At 45.5% G+C, this 21,748-nt stretch overlaps 1 protein-coding gene across 1 annotated transcript in view; it reads right to left on the bottom strand.

Annotated features, from left to right (window-relative positions):
- The window catches only part of Fat2 (FAT atypical cadherin 2), an 86,522-nt gene that overhangs the window by 35,971 nt on the left and 28,803 nt on the right, over positions 1-21,748 (bottom strand). Inside the window, exons 3-9 of the mRNA XM_034507206.2 lie at positions 17,507-17,821; positions 12,594-12,652; positions 10,364-10,675; positions 6,710-6,920; positions 5,914-6,053; positions 4,368-4,649; positions 2,661-2,871 (exon numbers count right to left, since the gene is read on the bottom strand). Coding sequence (XP_034363097.1) covers positions 2,661-2,871; positions 4,368-4,649; positions 5,914-6,053; positions 6,710-6,920; positions 10,364-10,675; positions 12,594-12,652; positions 17,507-17,821 — 1,530 coding nt within the window. The remainder of the gene's footprint in view (positions 1-2,660; positions 2,872-4,367; positions 4,650-5,913; positions 6,054-6,709; positions 6,921-10,363; positions 10,676-12,593; positions 12,653-17,506; positions 17,822-21,748) is intronic.

Genomic DNA, 21,748 nt, shown 5'->3' with positions numbered 1-21,748 from the left:
AGCCATGGTTCTTTGCGTTTGCCTGTGTTTCACCATTCTCTCTTTCAGGTGACCTCTCTGGACCACTGTTTAATGCCCTGCTGGATGGGGCACCCCTTGGAAAGTCTCTCACCATGCTAGAAGAATGAATAAGGAGGTGAGTGTGGAGGAAATGTACAGAGTACCCAGAGCCACAGGCTTCTGTACCAGTGGTTCTCAGCACACCCTATCCCCTAATTTTCTGCCAGTTTCATGTCCTCTTGATAATTTCTTTTCAATATTCAGCCGCTGGTCAATTATTTTATAATACCATCTCATGAATACATTCCTTTAAGTAGATTCACTCCAGATTTGACATGTGTTTTTAGAAGGCAACTTCATACTGATCTTTTTAAAAAATGTAATTTTGGCTATAAATTTAAATTTGTAAATTTTATAAAATGTAAATTTGGCTATAAATCAGGAGTTATTATAAAAGCGAGTCAATGAAAACATTATATTAAACTCTCTGAAAGATATTCCTTACTAAAGTATGTGACCTGGAACCTATCTTCTTTCTTTGGTTTAAAAAAAAAAAGCAAGTGTTGGGCAAGGGCTGAAGATGCTCAAACCCAGCTGAGGCTTGTAACAGAATTTAATCCTGAAGTCTGAATGGGAACCAGAGTGATGTGCTCTCTTCCTATGAGAAAACCCGAGTGACAGGAGATTTGGTTTGGTCATCACCAGAAGCGTAGGCCCCACGGAGGCAGGGAGGCAGCTTCCTTTCTTTCTATTATGCGTGTTTTATGTGGCTAGACAAACGGCTGAGCCTCACCATAAAGCCTCCCAGCTAACTCCTCCACTCTTCAGAGCCTTTTCACAGGTGAGGGGTGGACAGGGGCTTCATGAGTAAACAGCTGTCTCCGGTACATCCATTAGATGTAGCTAAGTTAGCCAGGCATGATGGCGCTTGCTTGTAATCCCAGGACTTGGGAGATGAAGGCAGGAAGGCAAGGAATTCGAGATTGCTCTTGGCTACATAGTGAGTTTAAGACCAGCTAGGACAGCATGAGACCCTGTCTCAAAAATGAATTGAAACAGTACCTCAGTTAACTATCTAAATACAATTCTAGTTACTTTTCATGGTATACTGCAGAGAGAGAAGTGTCAATGCACAGAATTATAGACTGACTATAATCTCAGCACCACCAAAAGATGCTCAGAAAGGATGGACCGGCAGTCCATTGACAGTTATCTCTGGGGCTTGGCATCTAGGGATGTACCTTGCAGTCTTCTATATCCCCATAGCTCCTGTGTTTTTTAAAATGAGCATGAGTAGTTTTATAATTCATAGAATATTAAAAACTGGCATTTAAATTTTTATTACACTTATTTATTTTGCGTGTGCATGAGGAAGCACAGTTATATGCAGTGGTGGTCAGAGGATGACTTGTGGCAGTCAGTCCCTCCACTATGTGTGTGTGTCCCAGGGAGTGAACTCAGGTCTTCTGCTTTGGAGACAAGTACCCTTAACCTCTGAGGCATCGCAACAGCCCATTAAAACTAACCTTTATCTGTAAAATGAGAGTATCATCTCCATCTGGATGGTTGCCAATAAGATAAAATGAGATGAACTATGTGATTATAGTCCATAAATTGGGAAATCAATGATGAATGTGTCATGATTTATATTCATCTCTACAGTGGTCTCTGTTAACCACTTTCCTCCAAAAAAGGGAGTATAAAAATCTCTTAGCTTTGCAAATGCCTTCAGCCAGCATTGTGCTCTGAGAAGGTAATGAGTAAGCTGTGACCATAGTTCTCCTGCCACAGTGTCTATTTCTGTGAAATAGCATTATCATAAAAACTAATAATTGAAGTGTCATTAATTATGTATTTTATCTTGTAAATGATCACTAGTAATTTGTGGGATACTAGATGTTACTTATTTGTCATATCACATGGATTTTAAAAAAAAGATTTATTATTTTTTAGTGTATGTGTGTGTGAGCCATGTGAACACAGTCCCTGCCTTGGCCAGAAGAGGGTGTCAGATTCCCCCCTCCAGCTGGAATTACAGGTGAAAGCCCAACCAACATAGGTAGAACCAAACTTGGATTCTCTGAAAGAACAGTAAAAACTTTTAACTTTGGAGCCATCTCATCCGCTCCACATTAACTAATAATGGATATTTCTCAATGACAGTGAAATCTCTGACATTTCCACATTTTATAAATTATGACACATATACATTTTTCCTACAGCCTTACAGAAAAGGTAATATTTCCAGTTTTTAGAGGAAGAAAATCATGTAACAGACGCCAAGTCAATATGTGGCTTGAGCAAAAAATAAAAGTTACTCCTTAAACGATGTCACGAATGATGAAGTACTTAAATATCCCTTCTCACGTATGTACGTGAAGTTATTACATCCTAACACATTTACAGGCTCTATACACACTTTCCACATGCTTATGGTGGCTTATATCATATTATCCATAGATTTCCCCGTAGCTTAAGAGCACCTTTGCTAGGGGTATTATCATTTTTTTGAATAACATTGACACATAGAATGGTCTATGTGTCTAGAATGGTCATCTGTCACTACTTAGAGAGCTGGTACTTGAATAATCTGTAGAGTCAACTGCTGATCCACCTCCTAGCCCTTGTCTAATACTTAAAGCTCACAGCCAGGTCCTCACCTTTTAGGAAGGAATAGTGGACTTCAGCATTGGCTCCCCGATCAGCATCCACAGCTCGGACCTGCAGTAGCTCTGTACCAGGGGCGGTGGTGTCAGGGACATTTGCCTCATAACGAGGCTGAGTGAAGTGAGGTGAGTGGAGATTTCCATCCTCCACATGAATGGTCACCCACACGAAGTTCCTCTTGATGGGTATCTCTTGGTCTCGCACCTAACACGGGGTTCAGAAGAGTATGCAGCAAACAGAATTGAAGGAGGTAGGGTCAGAGTCAGATGAAAAAGACAGAATGCTTATGAACAGGCTACTCAATTTCTGTGGACTCCTTTAAGTCTTTTTTCAATCTGTGCTTTTTATAAATGCTTCATTATCAATTGTTTGGCCTAGCTGTTACTATAGATGATTCCACTTTAGGAGAAAGGCATAACAAGAAGGATATAGCAGGCCTCAGACTGAGTTCTTTAAGGTATTAACTCGCTCAAGTGTTCTACATAGATTTGGGAAAGACTGAACTAAATGAAGTCAAAGGGCTGCCTTGGTGGTAGGACATCTCAAATCCTTCAATGTATACTAATATTCCCCAAGGATGGTAAGTGAGCATGTGAGAATCCTGACTCCAGTGGGCTGGAGAGATGGCTCAATGGTTAAGAGCACTGACTGTTCTTTCTGAGGTCCTGAGTTCAAATCCCAGCAACCACATGGTGGCTCACAACCATCTGTAATGGGATTCAGTGCTGTCTTCTGGTGTGTCTGAAGACAACTACAGTGTACTCATATAAATAAAATAAATAAATAAATCTAAAAATAAAAAATCCTGACTCTATGGTCAGATGGTCAAATCCTGACTCCAGCTTTCTCATAAACAACTGCATGGTAGTTAGCAATTTTTTTTTTTCTTCTGAAGGCCTCAGGTATGAGAAAGAGGAATGGGAATGGCCAGAGGTGGGGTAGTTAGGGAATGTAGGGTGTAAAATTCAGGGTGACTCTCACTCTCAGAGTCACAGAAGCACAGGGCCCAGATAGAAAGTCCTCCTCAAATGTTAGATCCCACAGGCTTGCTTGACTCTTATCCTTGCCTTGGGCTGGAGGATCTCTGGGTTCCTCCCAAGTCTGACAATACATGAATCTACAGGGCAACCCTAAAACCACAGAGTGGGCAAAGATCTGTTGTAGATATTTGGGGTGAGTCCAGAGAAACCTGGAAGCCAACTAGTCTACCTGTATCTTCACTTCAGGTATCCCTTTGAGAAGGTGCCTCTGGCCAAATGTGAAATATTACACCTCTGTCCCAGGGTTTACATTGTGACTGTCTACATACCTGCCTCCTCAGGGATCAGCATGCCCACTCTACCTACATGCAAGCCCACTGTGACTTAAATGTGAAATGACCCCATAGGCACATGTGTTTGAATATTAGATTGGGAAGTGTATGGACACTTTAAGACGTGAAGGCTTATTGGAGAAGGTGGGTCATTGGGAGTGGGTCTTGAGGCTTTATAGCTTGCTCTCACTTCCTGTTCACTCTGTTTCCTAAGTGTGGATGACTATGAGCAGCCAGCCTCCTGCTTCTGCTGCCATGTCTTCTCTGCCATGATGGACTGAAGCCTTCTGGAACTTTCTCTCTGAAGTTGCTTTTGTCAGGGTGTTTGAATACAGCAATGAGAAAATAACTAAGATTCCAGCCCTTTTCTGTTCCTGTGTTTACTCACCATAATTGTCAGAATGTGCTGAGAAGGCCTGGGGTGTAGGTCCAATGTTCCCACTGTCACCAACACTCCACTGCTTGGATCCAGCTGGAAGAGGCTGGCACTTCCAGGGTCCTGGCTGCTGTGGATGGTATAGATAAGACCCTTGCCATGGTCTTGATCTGTGGCCTGGACTCGGAGGAGTTCAACCCCAGGCAGTGTGTCCTGGGGAACCCTGACTTCATAGTGATCCTGCAGGAACTGAGGCCGGTGGTGGTTGATGTTGGCAATCATTAAGATGTGGACCTGGGCAAGGGGACAAGAAGCAAAGAGGCAGATTGTGACCTACAATGGCACAGGAATGGTGTTTGCTGTAATTGCACAATCCCATCCATGTTGACAGTGTCTGGAAAGCAGCTGCCTTTCTAACCAGTAAATAGCTACTGAGGTATTTCAAACTAACAAATGTTTAGATACCAGATTTCCCAGTAGATTTTTTTTTTTTTTTGAGACAGGGTTTCTATGTATTCCTGACTGTCATAGAATTTGCTCTGTAGACCAGTTAGCCTCAAATTCAGAGATCCACCTGCCTCTCTTTCTTGAATGCCTGGGTTAAAGGCACAGCTTGCCATTGATTTTGTGTGTGTGTGTGTGTGTGTGTGTGTGTGTGTGTGTGTGAGTGTGTGTGTTGGACATGGTGTTGCTCACCTATAATCCCAGTATATGGAAGTCTGAGGCAGAATCACTATGTAGTCTTGGGCTACATGGTGAGTTCTAGGCCAACCTGGGCTACAGAGTAAGTCCCTGTGGTGGTTAGTGTTGTCAACTTGATACAAATGAGATTCGCCTGGGAAGAGACTCTTGAGGTTGTTGTCTAGATTAGTTGGCCTGTAGACATATCTGTGAGAGATTTTCTTGATTATATTAATTAAGATAGAAAGATCCATCCAACGCTGCACCATGCCCTAGGTAAGGGATCCTGGACTATATAATAGGAGGGAAATCAAGCAAACTCTAGCATGCATGTGTTAATCCATTGCTTTTTACTCTTGACTCGGATATAATGTGAGCAGCTGCTTCAAGTTCCTGCAGCCTGAATTTTCTGCCCTGAAGAACTATAACCTGGGACTTTGAGCCAAATCAACCCCTTCTTTCTTAAGTTGCTTTTGTCAGGGTATCTTATCACAGCAATAGCCAGAGACCTGTCTCAAAAAAACAGAACAATTTCATTGGGTTATTTCTTCAAGCAAAATGTGTAAAATCCCAGTTTCTGAACTGGTTTTACTTTACAACAGTCAGAGCAGAAGTTGAGAGCCCCATGACATGTCATTCCTCATCCCCATTGTAGTTTTTAGGGCAGACTATCTTTAATTAAAACTATTCGTTTGCATAAATTCTATCACTTTACGGAGATGTAGAACAGGGAGGGGGAAACTGGTACCCAGAACTTAGATTCCAACCTCAGTATTCTTTAAGTAATCTCACATCAATAGAAAGCCTTTGATAGCCTTACTCCAAGTTCACCTCTGATCTCCTCCCAAGTCAAGGGCTCTTAACTAAGTTCTCTCACCTGGGTGGCAATGGTGTGGAACCCATCTGTCACCTCCACAGTCAAGTTATAGCTTGACTTTCTCCTTGTGTCAAGAGGTCTGGCTATCACGATGCTCCCCGTGGTCTTCTCAATGTCAAAGTCCATGTCCTTATCCCCATCTGTAGGAGAGTTAGAGCAGATATGATGTCAGCGACTTAGGCAGCTATAGGCCAACCTGGATTTGGCCACAGACCTATAACACTTGGTAAGTGGCAACCTTGGCTGACTTTGGCTGACATGTCTATGGGTGACCAACAAAGAGGCTAAACCAGAGGGTCTAAGACTTTAGGAATAGTAGCTTTCTGGTGACAGACTGGAGTATACTTCCTTGGGAGACCAAAAAGATGTTATACTATTTGTCCAATCACCAAACAATCTAGAGAAACATAGGTCTGTGAGAGTCAAAGAGTCCTGTGGGGAAAACAAAAGCTGCTATAGAATGTATTCTACTTCTGGGATATTTTATGGCTTGAACATGCAGTGTGCCTGCCCATAGGCTCAGGATTTGAATGCCTGGTCCTCAGACGGTATGGAAGGGTCTGAGGGAAGGGTGTGGAAAAATAAGAGCTGGGTCCTTGGGAGAATTCCTGGGTACTTCTTGTTCAAGTTGAGGTCTGGCAGATGTGTTGTTCCTTGTCCCGGTGTCCCAGAAAACCAGGGAAGAGACGATCAGAAGAAAATGGGTGGCTGTGATGGAACATGTCCTTAAGAGGGCTAGGGTGTTGCATCAGGTGGAGATATAAAAATAGGGGAATTTGTTCTTCTTGGTCCTCACCTGAGATGTGGAACCAGAAGAGGCCAGGTCGTCCCTCTACACTGATGACTCCTACCATGTGGTTCACAGGGTCTGTCTCCATGACTGTAAAGCTGTAGTGGGACTCATCAAAGGACAGTGGGATGGAGGATGGCCGAGGCTGGGGAATCCATTCAATGTGTAGCCGGACACTGGTGGAGAGTGCTGGCTGCCCACTGTCTGTTGCCTCGATCTGAGAAAATACCAAAAGCCCAGTGAGTCATCGTGGAAGTGGCCTTCTACTCACTCACCCACTGGACACACTTGAAAAATGATGACCAGACAGGAGCTCTGTTGGTTATTAGGCAAACACTTGTAGCCTACATTCTAGAATCTCTTGTTAGGTGGAAAAAACAGAGCAACAATACACTGGGACAGTTAATATTGATTGCCAACTTGGCTGGTGTGGTGGTTTGAATGAGAAATGACTGCTTTTGGTTCAGATATTTGAACACCTGGTAGACAGCACCATTTGAGGAGGTTGTGGAACCTTTAGGAGATGCAGCCTTGCTGGAGAAAGTATGTCACTGGGGATGGGCTTTGAGGGCTTATCATTTTGCCCCACTTCCTGTTCTGTCTCCCTTTGCTTCCTGTGTGTGGATGACATGTGATTTCTCTGCTCCCTGATTCTGCTGCCTTCCTGCCATTATGAACTCTATCCCTCTGGAACCATAAACTAAAACAAACCCTTTCTTTCTAAAGTTGCTTTTGGTCATGGTATTTTATCACAGTGATAGAAGTAACTAATGCAATTCCATTGAGGAATTAAGGTCTAGGAGATTAGTAAACCATGCCCTTGGGTATATCTGTGATAGTATTTCCAAAAAAGATTAGATTGCAAGTGTGCAGACTTAATTAATGGGTCAGTTTCTTGATGTGTTCTTGGTATGAGGCAAGTATGATGAGAGATAGTGAGAAGTAGGTATGGGCTGAGACAGAAGTCACTAGGGCACATCTTTGGGGACATGCCTTAGTTCCCACCTGAATCTCTTTTTCTCACCTCCCTGGTCAGCCATGAAGTGAATACTTCTTTTCTGCCACATGATCCTACCGCCATGATGTTTACCCAAATGGGCATGGCCAAGTAATCATAGACAAGACCCTCTAGAAATGTGAGCTCAGATAAATCTTTCCTCCCGTAAGCTGCTCCTGTCAGGGATGTGATCACAGTGATGAGAACAACTCCCAAAGAAAGCCACTATATCTTACTGCATAGTAATTCCTAAGTTGGGTTTTATACTCAGAGATGGCATATCACGATCAACAAACACAAACTTGAGTCGGATTTACTGAGCTCTGGTATGATCAGTCCTCCCCCTAAGAGCACTGTGTGCCTACTTTAATCCTCACTGTAGCCCTGGGAGACATACTGGAATAATTTATCTCCCCTTTGTAGGCAGAAACGGGGACTCCAAGTTCATTCCCTGAGTTCATACCCTGAGTCACGTGACCCATCAGCAACAAGGCCGGGCTTCAGTTTAGTGATGTGGTATGAGAACTCATGACCTGCCTTTTGACACTCTGACATCTTAGCCTCAGGTCACAGAGATTCAAAAGACTTAAATGGCTTGTCTGAGGAAGGGAAGTCCAGGTCAGTGTCTCCAGACAGGAGCTGCTGTCCATTGCTCAGGAAAGACCATGGTCTATTTCTCAGAGATAATTACTTTATTTTTGCTCATGATTCTCAGAAGCCTTTGCCTCCGCTCTCCTCAAGCTTCTCAAGGTTATTGGATGCTTATGCAGGAATGGCTGGAAACTTCTGGGTTTAGATGTGCAGCTTGACATACAAAATAAAATCCAGGGTACTGGGAAAGCCTCAAGGCAGGTTCAGAACTAAGAGTTATTCTGCAAAGGTGGCAGTGACTGGCCACAGCCCCGAGGGTGTGGTATCAGACAGGCCATTTTCACCTGAAATGAGTCAGGGTTTTTAAATGAATTTTAGGGCTCGGGGATGTGGCTCAGTGGTAGAACACTTGCCTAACAGATGTCATATGGGTGAAAGCCCAGGCCCTGGGTGATAGAGAGATGGACCAGGAGTTAAGAACACCTGCTGTTCTTTCAGAAGACCTGAGTTCAGTTCTCAGCATCTATGTCAGATAGTTCATAACAGTCTGTAACACCAGCTCTGGAGACATCAGCTGCTTCTAGCCTCCACAAGTGTGTACACTCCCACACACATACACATACTTTTTGGGAAAAAAAAATAGACTGTGAACAGGGGAAGCATGCCTTTAATCCCAGCATTTGGGAGCCAAGAGATAGGTGAATTTCTGTGAATTCCCAGCCAGCTTAGCCTACTTAGTGACTTCCTGGCTAGCCAAACCTACATCGTAAGACCCTGTATAAAAATTATAATTAAAAACAAAGTAGATAAATATTTTTAAAAAAAATATCCAACAGGTCCATCTTGATTCTGAGACCATGATTAATTTTGCTAAATTGTTATTTGTCAGAATAGGGGATTTCAGGGGCCTTTATTGTCCTCAAAAAGAGAAGGCCACAGTCTACAATTCTGCCTCCCTTGGTAAGAGTGGAGACTCCCTGGTTCCCTAAGGGAAGACAAAGAAGGTGATCTCCTTCCTCCTGTATCCTCACAGAAATTCACCATCTGGGACCATTCTTTACAAATACTCCCTAGGCCTTTCTCACCTGCCTCACCCTGTTATGGTCTAGAGATGGTTTGAGTGTGTCCCTCAAAGCTTCATGAACTGCATGCTGGGTTCCCAAGGAAGCAGTGCTGAGGCTGGGGAGTCTTTCTCAAGGGTGGAATCTGGGGGCGTCAGAGGGAAGACTCAGCAGTTAAGAGGACTGGCTGCTATTCCAGAGGACCTGGGTTCCCTTCTCAGCACCCAATGTGAAAGCTCACAACCTTCTGTAACTCTAGTTTCCAGGGATCCAATAACCTCCACAGCACCAGACATGCACAAGGTACACACACATACATGTAGGCAATGCATTTATACATACAGAATAAACTAGTAAATAAACTTTTATTAGGAGGCAGAGTCAAGGGGCTGAGGAGACGGCTCAGTCAGCAAAGCGCCTGCCTTTAAAGCATAGGAACTGAATCCCTAGAAGCTATTAAAAACATCTGGATGTGCTGATGACCATTTGTAATCCCAGTGCTGGGGTGATAAACACAAACACAGGTGACTCACAGGCCCAGTGACTGCCAACCTAGCCTACCTGATGAGGCCCAGGTCAGTGAAAGTGTCACCAAAAAAAAAAAAAAAAAAAAAAAAAAAAAGATGGTGCCTAAAGATTAATAGTACATGCATACCTACATAAGTGAGTGCTACTACACAAGAGTACACATGTACACACACACACACACACACTCATATGCACACACACAAGAAATGGAGTTTAGTGATGGTCTTTTCAGTTGCAACTCTCAGGAATGGATTAGTGATATCCCAGCACAACAGGCTGTGAGTGTCTCTCAGGAGTGAGCCTGCCTCCCTCCTCTACCTCCTTATAAGCTAAAACACACAGACAGATGGACAGACAGACAGACAGACAGACAGACAGACGCATGCACACATGTACACACACAAGGAAGAAATAAAAGAGAGAAAGAAAGGAAAATCACCAGCTACTTCTGCCCTGCAGCTGGGCAGCCCTTGGACCACTCACCGTTAGGATATTGTACTCTCCGGCTGCAAAGGTGCTGCTAGAAGATACAACTCCTGTGACAGGGTCGATTCTGAAGCTCTCCTCATCACTCTCCTCAATGCTGTAGGTGATGCTGCCATTGAGACCTTCATCTGGATCTGAAGCCACCAGCCTGTACACAGGCTCCGGGGAGAGGGGGCTTAGTCTTTCCGAAAGGCGAACATTAAAGAGCTTGTGGGAGAACACGGGTGGGTTGTCATTGACATCCAAGATGCACACCACCACCCTGGAGGTGGACCTTAGTGGAGGGTCCCCGTTGTCCTGCACAGTCACCTGTAGACAAACAGGGTGTGAGCTCCTGTGCTGCCACTGTGAAGCCGTATCTAGAACTACCACAGTCCTACCATGGCTCATACCATGTTAGAGCCCGATGCTGTTGCAGCCACAATCTGACCTTAGAACAGTAAGAACAGAAAGGAACCACAGAGAACCAGAAGTCACTGCCATGAAAACCTGGCCTTCACGTGGAGGATGCTGGGCCTCTTCCTATGATTGCCAGAAGCCTTCTTCTCTGCTTGGGTTAGAAAGCATTATTGCAGGAATGGGTGAAACCTGGGTCAGACCTGCTGCCCTATACCTGAAATAAACTCTGACTTGCCAGGACCCAATCATCTGATGCAGCCATAGTGCTGAGGAAATGGTATGAGACAAGGCATTTCCACTCACAGTACCCCAGAGGCTGAAGTGTGGCTCAGTGGTACAGTACTTGCCTAGCACGCATGAGGCCCTGGGTTTGATCCTCAGTCTGCACATGAAAGCAGCCATTTAGAACTTCTAGAGCAGGGTTTCTCAACCTTCCCGATGCTGCAATCCTTTAATATATACAGTTCCTCGTGTCGTGGTTACCCCAACCATAAAATTATTTCATTGCTACTTCATACTGTAATTTTGCAATTGTTAGGAATTGTGATGTAAATATCTGTGTTTTCCAATGGTTTTAGAAACCATTTTTTTTTTTTTTTTTTTTTGGTTTTTCGAGACAGGGTTTCTCTGTGTAGCCCTGGCTGTCCTGGCACTCACTCTGTAGACCAGGCTGGCCTCGAATTCAGAAATCCACCTGTCTCTGCCTCCCAAGTGCTGGGATTAAAGGCGTGCGCCACCACTGCCCGGCGACAAATGCTCTTCTTTCTCCTTTTCTTCCATTTTCTCCTTCCTTCCTTCCTTCCCTCCCTCCTTCCTTCCTTCCTTCCTTCCTTCCTTCCTTCCTTCCTTCCTTCCTTCTTCCCTCTCTCTCTCTCTTTCATTCTTTCTTTTCTTCCTTTCTTGTGGTTTAAGCATGTCAGCCCAGGGCCTCACACTTGCTGAATATACTTGCTGTGCTCTACCAGTGAGCCCCACCTTCATTTTTCTCTCTCTCTCTCTCTCTTTTTTTTTATCTTGGGACAAGTTCTGTCACTAAGTTCACAGACTTCCTTGAATTCCCTCTGTAGCCCAGACTGGCTTTAAACTTGTGATTCTCCTCCTAAACAGCTGGGATCACAGGTTCCCACCCCCCCCCCCCCCCCCCAGTATTTCAAAGGGGAGGAGAATTTCAGAGCCCATAGCATAGAAATGCAGAATGACCTCCAATCTGCTAAGGAATATGCATCCTACCCTATGGGTGCCCTTAAGGCCAGAAGAGATGCCTGGTGGGGTACGGGCTGCTCGGGAGAGAAATAAGTAGGTTTGTAGCCTCTGCTAATTTACTCCTCTCTAGAGCACTGTGGGAGCCTTGTAGTTGGGTGATCTTGGGAAGACACCTTAGGAAGAACACAGATCTAGAAGACAAAAGAAGTTTATTCTGGCCCTGCATCAAACCTTGTAAAGGACCATTAAGTGGTTTGCTTTCTCCAAGCCAGGAGGGATGAGCTAGAAACTAGACCACACGCATGTGCATGTGCACACACACACACACACACACACACACACACACACACACAAACAGCACTTCCTTCAGGCATTACTAGTTAACACAGATTCCTGCCCTGTCTGGATAAAGTTTCAGAATCCTAAACTCCTCAGAAGAAGAGCTGGTGAAGACCTACAGATCTTTACCACCAGCTACAGAAATAGAATGAAATAGGTTGTCCTGTCCTGCCTCAGCCTCCCACCCCAACCCCATCCACAGCACTGGAGTCGTACAGCTGACGGCCTACAGTCCAGCTTCCGTCGGAGGCTTTCAAAGGCAGTGCCCAGCTTTCCCACCACTCACCTCTAGGACATACTCATCTTTGTTCTCTCGGTCCAGCTGCTTGGCAGTGGACAGGAGACCTAGAAAGGGATGGAGAGAGAGAGAGAGAGAGAGAGAGAGAGAGAGAGGCATGAACAAGGGGCTCCCAGGGTCTTGTCACTGGAGCAGGTTCAGAATTACACACAACAAAACAGAGTCCTGGTATTTTTTTTTTTTTTTTTTTAGAGCTCTGGAGAAAGGGAAGGGACACTGAGGAGGTGGGAGACATGGACAGAAAAAAAATAGACTAATTGAAGTTCTCACGTAAGTCCTCTTTCCCCATGAGACATGAGTGATGGACCCAAAACTCAGCAACCCACGCAGTATCAGCAGGTTGCCCAGCCAGGTGCCAACTCCAACCTCTTGAGTGCTGAGATTCCAGGTATGCAACCATCATGCTCAATGTTATTTTGTCTCTGTCTTTGGACTTGCTCTCCCCATCTCCTCCCTGACCCTTTAGGGGTTCACGCCCCTGAAACCGCTGCTCTGTGACCTCCTGAGTTGCCACTCTCTTGTCTACCTTCAAGTCTCTCTTTGACATCAGTGTCTGGATTCCCAAGGAATTCCCATGAGATATGGCTGAGATTCTGCAAAGGGCTGGTAACTCCCCACGTGAGGATAAGAAACACTCACTGAGCTTGTGTCGTGTAAGTCCCCGCCTGTCCCAGCCCAAGGTGACACTCTGTTGATTTAACTATTATCTCTTTTCTCCTCCAAACTAAGTTTTCCCATCACTCCACCTTAGGGACACTCTTCCCTCTGCCCCCAGATAGGTTATCAACAGCTGTTAAGTCACCTCTGAGGGATTCCTGCTCCTTCACTCCTTGATCCACCGAAGTCTAGGGCTCTTCCCCAACCAGTTATCCATTCAAATGTCCCCACTCCTCCATCCTTCAGCATCACAGAGCCAATGTTGCTGACCCCTTATGTGCCAGGCTTTCTTCTAAGTTCTTCCTATAGCTATAGCACTCCATACTAATTCATTTGGGACCCGTAGCCATCTAGGAAGCAGTTTGATGGTTGTATTTTACTCGTGGAAACTTCAGTACAAACCAGTGCTTAGTGTGGGTGTTACCTTCAAAAGTTCAAATATTGCAAATATTATCCGCAGATTATTGGCCATTTATTTTGGCTTTTTGAGACAGGACCTCCCTATGTACATAACACAAGCTGTCCTGGTACTCACTCACTCACTCACTCACTCACTCACTCACTCACTCTGTAGCTGAGGCTACCCTTGCCCACTGGTCTTCCTGCTTGAGATTATAGGTATGTAACACCACACCCTGGTCTATCCATAGCTGAATGGGATTTGTAGATGGGCTTTCAGGAGGTAATTAGGGTTAGATGAAGTCATGAGAGTAGAGTCCCCATGAATGTACTAATAGCTTTTCAGAAAGAGAAGACCTAACACACTCGCTCTGTACTTCACCAAGATATCCTGTAGCAAGGTACCCCCACAAGATGCCATGGTCTTTGACTTCTCAGCTTCCAAAACCACAAGCTAAATTGCCCTGTGTTCCTTATCAATTATCCAGCCTGAGGTATTCAATTAGAGAAACGTGCAATGGGCTAACAGAGGGGTCCAGAAACTTTCCCAAGACCCTACTAGTTACAAATGGTGGAATGGACTATCTTCAGACCATGGCTTCTATCCACAATGAGAGCCTCATTTTTCGCCCACTTGGAGGTTCTCGGGCTACCCTCGCTGTCTTTGACCCCTCCTACCTGCTGCTTATCACCTGCCCTGCCTCCTTAGTCCTTTGCAGCTTGGCCACACCCAGCAGCTTTTTCCCTCCCCTGAGCAGCCACAGCAGCATCTACCTTCATATACATCACTCTCCTCTGCTGTTCCTACAGTATCTATCCCCACACATTCACGATCCTGATGAGCTGGCTTTCTGACACCAAGAACCAGATCTTATTTCTCTTTACATCTTTCTACAGCGCAAGGCTTTAAGGCCTTACAGGGGCGACCTCTTTAAGCACTTGCTGGGTACATGCATGGATCCTCGAGGACCCATTCATTCATTTACCAATTGCTTAGTGAGCTTGTACTGTACTCTGTGGTTCTGCCAGGCACTGAAGACACTCTGGCAGGCAAAAGCAGTCAACTTTCCTTTTTTTAGGGACCTGTGGAAAGCCAGTGGAGGTGGAATAGTGGACAATTACTCGGATGAGTATGGTGAGCTGAGTGGTACATTGGCAGTACCAGCATGTATGTGATGATATTAGCAACTATCTGGCTGTGCTCTGTGGGAGACCAGAGGCCACAGAGACAAAGAGAGAGTGGAAGCCTGACATGTAGCCAGCCAAGCTTTTAATCACAGAACTAGGAAGGCAGATCTCTGTGAGTTCAAGGCCAGTCTGTTCTACTTCGCAAGTTCTAGGCCAGCCAGGACTTCATAGTAAGAGGGCAGGGAGAGACTCCTGTAGCATGTGTCAAAACCCGTGTTAAGAGCTTCTATGATCCAAAGTAGTAGTCAGTCCCTGCCCCCACCCTGTATCTAAACTAATACCTCATGATAGTAAGTAAAAACGTCTTAGAAGCTGTGAACTTAGCAGAACACTAGCTTCCGCCAACCCAAGAGCGAAGAACGTCATCAGATAGCATCTTGGGTCTATAAAAAGCTTCCCCATTTTGATGTATCTGCCTCTCTGGTGTCCCTGCCAATATATTTTAAAGCTGCCTAGATTTATGGCCTTCTTTGTTGTGTAAAACTATAAAACCCTGTGAAACTGCACCCACATTTGAACGTGGAACTTGATCGGGGTAACCTAAATCTGTGTTCCCGGGCTACAGTCACACGTGATGTCTCCAGAATAAACTATCTCTTATTCCCTTTAAGATGAGAGCTGTGGTTTTACTGTTGATACGGCCGTGTGGCTGGAGCCAAAAGAGGTCTGGTGAGAGAGATGTGGCGAAGTCAGAGAGGTCAGGGGGCCCATTTAGGTGCCAGCTTGTGGGACACAGGAGACCCTGACTTTACCTGGAGGACACAGAGAAACCTGCCAGGCTTCTGTGGTGGGGATGTGGAATGGTACTGGGACTTCGGTGAGGAAGGTGGGTTGGGGCTGGTGGTGGATGCAATTCTAATGTTAAAAGTAAGACTTCACGCTAGTCACGATTTCTTCTGCCTTGCTGCAGGGAAGCTGAGAGGTGTCTGCCTGCAAGGGCATCGGGCCAGGCCTGCCGCCAGAGGACTGTTGACAGTAAATTAAAGAGGGATTGGGAGAAGCTGATGCCTTAGGTGAGGGCTCGATTCCCCCACTCTTCTGGAAAGAGGAGTGGAGCACAGGGGTGTGGGTATGGTACCTTGGGGACATGGGGTGAGCCTGAGGGGAGAACCTGCTTGGACCTGTTTTCTAAAAGAAAAGCTCCCTCAACTCAGAGAGAAGAGGACGTGTCTATAGCCTGAGGTCAAAGGTTAACAGAAAAGGCTCTCACCAAAGTCTTCAGTGTCAGACACTTGCATCCCTTACCTACTCTTTGCCCCACTTCTCCCTGGGGCTCCTGGGAAAGCCCACAAGCACCATCTCTTTCCCCTCTATAGTCTGTCCTTCTACAACAAGAGAACATTGCAGTAGAAAAGATTGGGCCACACGGAAAGGTCAGCCTTCCTTACAGGAGCCTCTCTCAGAGTCCAGTGGGAATTAGAGTGACAGATGCCACAACTAGAGGAGGCAGGCTGGGACTAAGACAATGGGGATGGGGGGTGGAGGAGGGGACTGTGGGACCAAAGAATGTATGTGGGATCTGCTCAGTGAGTTGCTGTCAGCCTCCAGTATACTGTGGTCCTCAGAGAAAGTGGCGAAAGTGTGGTCAAGGCATGCCATTTCTGAAGACCATCCGGAGATACAGAATGTTCTGTGGAATTTGCCAGTATGGACTACAAATTGGCAAATTTGTGCTTAAAGTTTCTGAGTTGAGTCAGATATCTTTGGGGGGCGGGGATGGCTCTCCATGGCTCACCGCTGCAATGAAGTGACCCCTGGATTCCTCTGAACCTTTTACCACCCTTGACCTGATGGGATGTGGGGTGGAATGACAATTGTTACTGTTTTGTGGGCAGGCTTGAGACTTGTCTGCAATAAGGATTGTCCTAGTCAGCTTGCTTTTTGACTTGACACAGCCTAGAGTCATTTGAAAGAAAAGCCTCAACGGAGGAATTGCGTGGATCAAATTGGCATGTGTGAGCATCTGCTGAGGATTGGCTCGACAGTTCATTGATGCACGCCAGCCCAGCTCAGTGTGGGTGGCACTATTTTCTGGACAGGTGGTCCTGGGCTGCAGAAGAAAACTAGGTAAACATGAGCCCATGAGCAAGCCAGAAGGCCAGCCTGTAGGCGGTGTTCCTCCACGTTTCCTGCCTTCAGTTCCTACCCTGACTTCACTCAATGATGGAGTGTGACTTGGAGGTCTAAGACAATAAAGTATATCGATTGAATAAACCCTTTTCTCCTCTAGGTTGCTCCTGATCAAAGTGTTTTTAGCACAGCAACAGAGATAAAGTAGAACAAAGGCCAATGATGGTTCTGGCCATGGCAGTTGGAGAGCATTCAAAGGCCTGAGCTAATTGCAGCTTGACCTCTGGCAAGAAAGGTCCTGTTGGACCCCAAGGCAAGAAAGATTTTAACAGATTCTCCTTATGTGGAGGCAGGTGTTGGTGAAATGTATCTTAGCTTTGGCACCTGTCAGAATGCCATGCTTGCGGTGTTAAAACAAACATTTCCGGAGTCTGCCCTCAGAATATGGATTTGGCAGGTCTAGTGAGATGCCTGAGAATTGGAATTTCCAACCCGTCTGCAGGTTGCCCCGATACCGCATCAGGAACACTCCAAGAACTGCCTTGTAGATCTATATATCCCTGTTCCCCCAGCTTTCCGGGCCTTACCTGTAAATGGATGAATGATGAAATGCCCCATGTGGTTCCCACTGGTGAGGTTGAAGGTCAGCTTCCCTTGAGAGCTGGAGTCTGGGTCCCAAGCCTCCAGCTGAAGCACAGAGGTACCTGAAGGGGCATCTTCCTGGACAGAGGGGTAGAACACAGGTCTAGACATGGATGGAATGTTGTCATTGATGTCTGTAACCTCAATGTAGACTTCAGTGACAGCAGAGAGGGGAATGGAGCCTCTGTCCACAGCTAACACCGTCAACCAGTAGTAGGGTGTGAATTCTCGGTCCAGAGGTGCCAGAGTCTCGAGCATTCCTGGGGACAGCAAGTGACCAAACTCAATATACTCAGATCTCAGTGAGGCTTTAGAAACCACCCTACCCAGGGCTAGGGAGATGGCTCAGTGACATGTCTGCTGTCCAGGGACCTGAGCTCTGATCTCCAGCACCAACATAAAAACTGGGTGTGGTGCCATGTACCCATGAGTCCCAGCACTAGGGAGGAGGGGTGGTAGAGACAGAAGAGTCTGTGGAGCTTGTTGGCTGCCAGTCCAGCTCAGCAGTGAGCTCTGGGTTCTGTAATGACTGTCGCAAACAATAAAGTGGAGATCAATAGAAGATGAAACCTAATTTATCAATCTCTGGCCTTGATGTGCCTGCTCACAAGTCTATAGACACACTCACACATGTATGCCCAGTGCACACACACACATGAACGCATAGATAGATATACATACACACAGCTACACACACACACACACAATTAATAAACAGAAAAAAAACTCACCTTACCCAACGTCTACTGATCTGTATGTGGAAAGGATGTTGACAGGAAGTTCAGGGAAAGAGGGTAGGGCTGTCAGTATGAGGTGGGAGGTGCTAAGGTGGGTGTCCATTTGGTAGAACCTCTTAGCCTTTCTCTGCTAAAATGGGCCCTTGCTCCTGACATACAGACATATGCAAGGCTTTCACCAACTCCTTCCACCCAAGTTCCAGCTCATCACTTCACATTCTGTGAGATGTCCTACAGCTGGCCTTGACCTGATTCCATTAGTCCTTAAATCCTGATAGATTTTCAAATTACTGGTTAGGGGTTTGAGGGATACATTTTTTGCTCCCTACTCTGTCACTTTATGGTCTTAGGGGCTCAGCTCCATTCTTTGGTCCATCTACTCTACACACTGCCTGTAAGGCCCAGCTCTGGTCTAGAGCACCAGGCTCTAACAGTACTACAAGAAACCCAACCATACCTTAAGTGCTCACTCTCAGCTGATGGGGTCTGCATGACGGGGCAGGGTCTAGAATCACAATCAGAGCACAGCAGGCCAGAAGTAACAGATGGGGAAACTGAGGCCCAGAGAGGAAGCATAAATTTGGTCAAGATTATATAGTAAGAGGAAGAGCTGGGGTTAAGCGTGGTGCACACCTTTCATCTCAGCACATGGGAGGCAGAGGCAGGCGACTCTCTGTGAGACTGAGGCCAGCCTGGTCTACAGAGTGAGTTCCAGGCCAGCCCAGGCTACACAGAAACCCTGGAGAGAGGAGGAGAAGAAGGGTGAGGAGAAGAGGAGGATGAAGAGAAGGAGAAAGAGGAACAGGAGGAAGAAGAGGAGGAGGAGCAGGAGGAAACAGAGATTTCGAGAGCTGGATCTAGAGTCTACTAAACAGAATACTCTACCAACCACACTACTCTGCCCTTTACCCTGGAAACAAACTACAATTTCAGACATTAAGATATATTATGGAGTCACAGTAATAAAACAATGTGGTATCAGCACAAAAACAGATATATAGAGCAAAGAAACAAAAACCAGAGACCCAAACATGAGTACATGTAAGCAGTTATTTAATATTTCACGAAAATGCCAATAACACATGCTAGAGAAACAAAACCATCTTCAACAGATGGCCCTGGGGAAACTGGGGGTCCACATGCAGATGAAATCATACCTGTTTCTACTATATAACCCCAAAACTAATTCCAAACTAACCAAAGACTTTAATTTGAAAGCTGAAACACTGAAACTTTCAGAAGAGAGCGCAGGAAGTGCCTGTGTGATGCAGGTAAAGAAAGGACTTCTTGTATCGAACTCCACTTCCCATGAATTATAGCCAACAGCTGACAAGTGGAACTTCATAAAACTAGAAAGCTTTTACATAGGGGCTGGTGAGATGGCTCAGCAGTTAAGAGCACCAACTGCTCTTCAGGAGGTCATGAGTTCAAATCCCAGCAACTACATGGTGGCTCACAACCATCTGTAATGAGATCTGATGCCCTCGTATGGGTGTCTGAAGACAGCTACAGTGTACTTTGATCAGGAGAAAGCAGGGCTGGAGCAAGCAGGGCTGGAGGGGAAAAAGGCTTTTTGCATAGCTAGGAAACTTACCAACAGGCTGAAGAGGAAACCTACAGAATGAGAGAGAGAATCTTTGCCAGCTATATATCTGAAAAAGGATTAATATCCAGACTATATAACGAACTCAAAAAAAACAAGATTAAAAAAAAAAAATCCAAACAACCCACTCAGAAATGGGCCTGGAATCTGAACAGAGTTTTCAAAAGAAGGGAAAAATGACTAAGAAACATCTCAAAAAAATTTTCATTATCTCCAGAAATTATGGAAATACACAACAACACAAATTTTGTGTTTTCATCTGACACCAGGCAGAATGGCAAAGATCAACAGAAGAGCCGACAGCAAATGTTGGCGGGGATGTGAGGAGAAGAGAACCCTCACTCACTGTTAGTGGGACTGCCAACTAGTACAGCCGCCGTGGATATCAGTGTAGAGAATTCTCAAAAAGCTCAAGTAAATCAACTCTTTGACTCTGGTGTATGACCCCCAGCATATGCCCAGAGGACACCACGCCCTCCTCCACAGACACTCGCTCTGCCATGTTCATTGCTGCTCTACGCACAATAGCTAGGAAATAGAAACAACCTAAATGTCCTACAACTGATGAGGGTGTGGTGAAAATGTGCTTCAAATATTCAATGGAATACTAGTCACCTGTAAAGAAAAGTGAAATCATGAGCTTTGCAGGTAAATGGATGGAACTAAGAAAAGACATATTGACTGACAAAACCCAGATCCAGAAAGACAAATGTACGCTCTCTCTTTTTGGAGGCTCCAAACTCCAGACCTTCATATACGTGAGTACATAGTCCATAGTAACCACAGAAACCAGGACAATGAAACTGGATCGCTGCCAGGATGTGGGGCTTGGAGAGCAATAGAACGGGGACGAGGAGTGTATACAGGACCTGATCCCAGAAATGGGAAAGGGGAGCTTCTTTGAGGCGGAGAGAGTAAATACAGAAGAAGGTGGGAGGAAGGCAAAGAGGAATAGCAGGCTACAAGTGACCTGGTGAAATGGAAAAGCGGAGGGCCTGTTAGGGAAAAGGGAGGGAGATTAATCCAGAAGAAAACAAAAAACCACAAACACCCATAATACATATAACTTGGTGTAAAAATATTCATGTATAGTTTTAATGAACCTTTGTCATCTGAATTGACCAGGCTTCCTCCAAGAGCCAAAGGCCAACTAAACAAAAGCCCCAAAACCAGATATGAGTGAGAAGCCCTCTTTTGAATTGCTGGCCAGAGCTGTTCAAGAGATTCTCAAAACATAGAGTCTGTTGCTGTTGCTCCTGACAAGCGCCAGACGTGAAAGGTAAGTCCTTATTACCTTCGCTACCTTTGGAAGACACCATGTTCTTCCAAAACAGGGCCCAGAGAGCTCTGAGCTGGAACTGACCTGAAAGCCTCCTCCCTGGGCACCAGAAGGTATCATGCAAGCTTCCAAAGGAGGGAGGCAACCAAAGTCCTACCCAACTATGATGCCTATGAACCACATCAACAAGCATCATGGCACAATAACCCTAGTAGTGGCAAGTATACCTTGGTGGTAACTTAAAGCTCTCTAATTGGACTTAAGACCTGCTCAGCAAGAGGGAGGCCTTGATTGATACTGGAAACTTCGCTGACTACTCAGTGCTAATGATGAAGTCATAGACACTGGAGAAGAATCTACAACCACTAATTTACTAAACCAGCATAATCCCTAACAACAATCTATGCATTTGTCCTTTTCCCCACAGATATGTCTTCTTCCCTCATCAAAGAAGCATCCCTTTGCAACAGATGGAGCTCATTCCAGAAAACCACAACCAATCAAAATGCAGAGTTGTGGCACCCAGTCACAGCAGATACATCTACAAAACACTCCTGCACTTAAGGCT

The sequence above is a fragment of the Arvicanthis niloticus genome, chromosome 6, assembly GCF_011762505.2.
Source record: "Arvicanthis niloticus isolate mArvNil1 chromosome 6, mArvNil1.pat.X, whole genome shotgun sequence".
In the NCBI taxonomy this organism is placed as follows: domain Eukaryota; kingdom Metazoa; phylum Chordata; class Mammalia; order Rodentia; family Muridae; genus Arvicanthis; species Arvicanthis niloticus.
The sequence above is the reverse complement of the archived record's forward strand: the minus strand, read 5'-3'. Positions and strand labels throughout refer to the sequence as shown.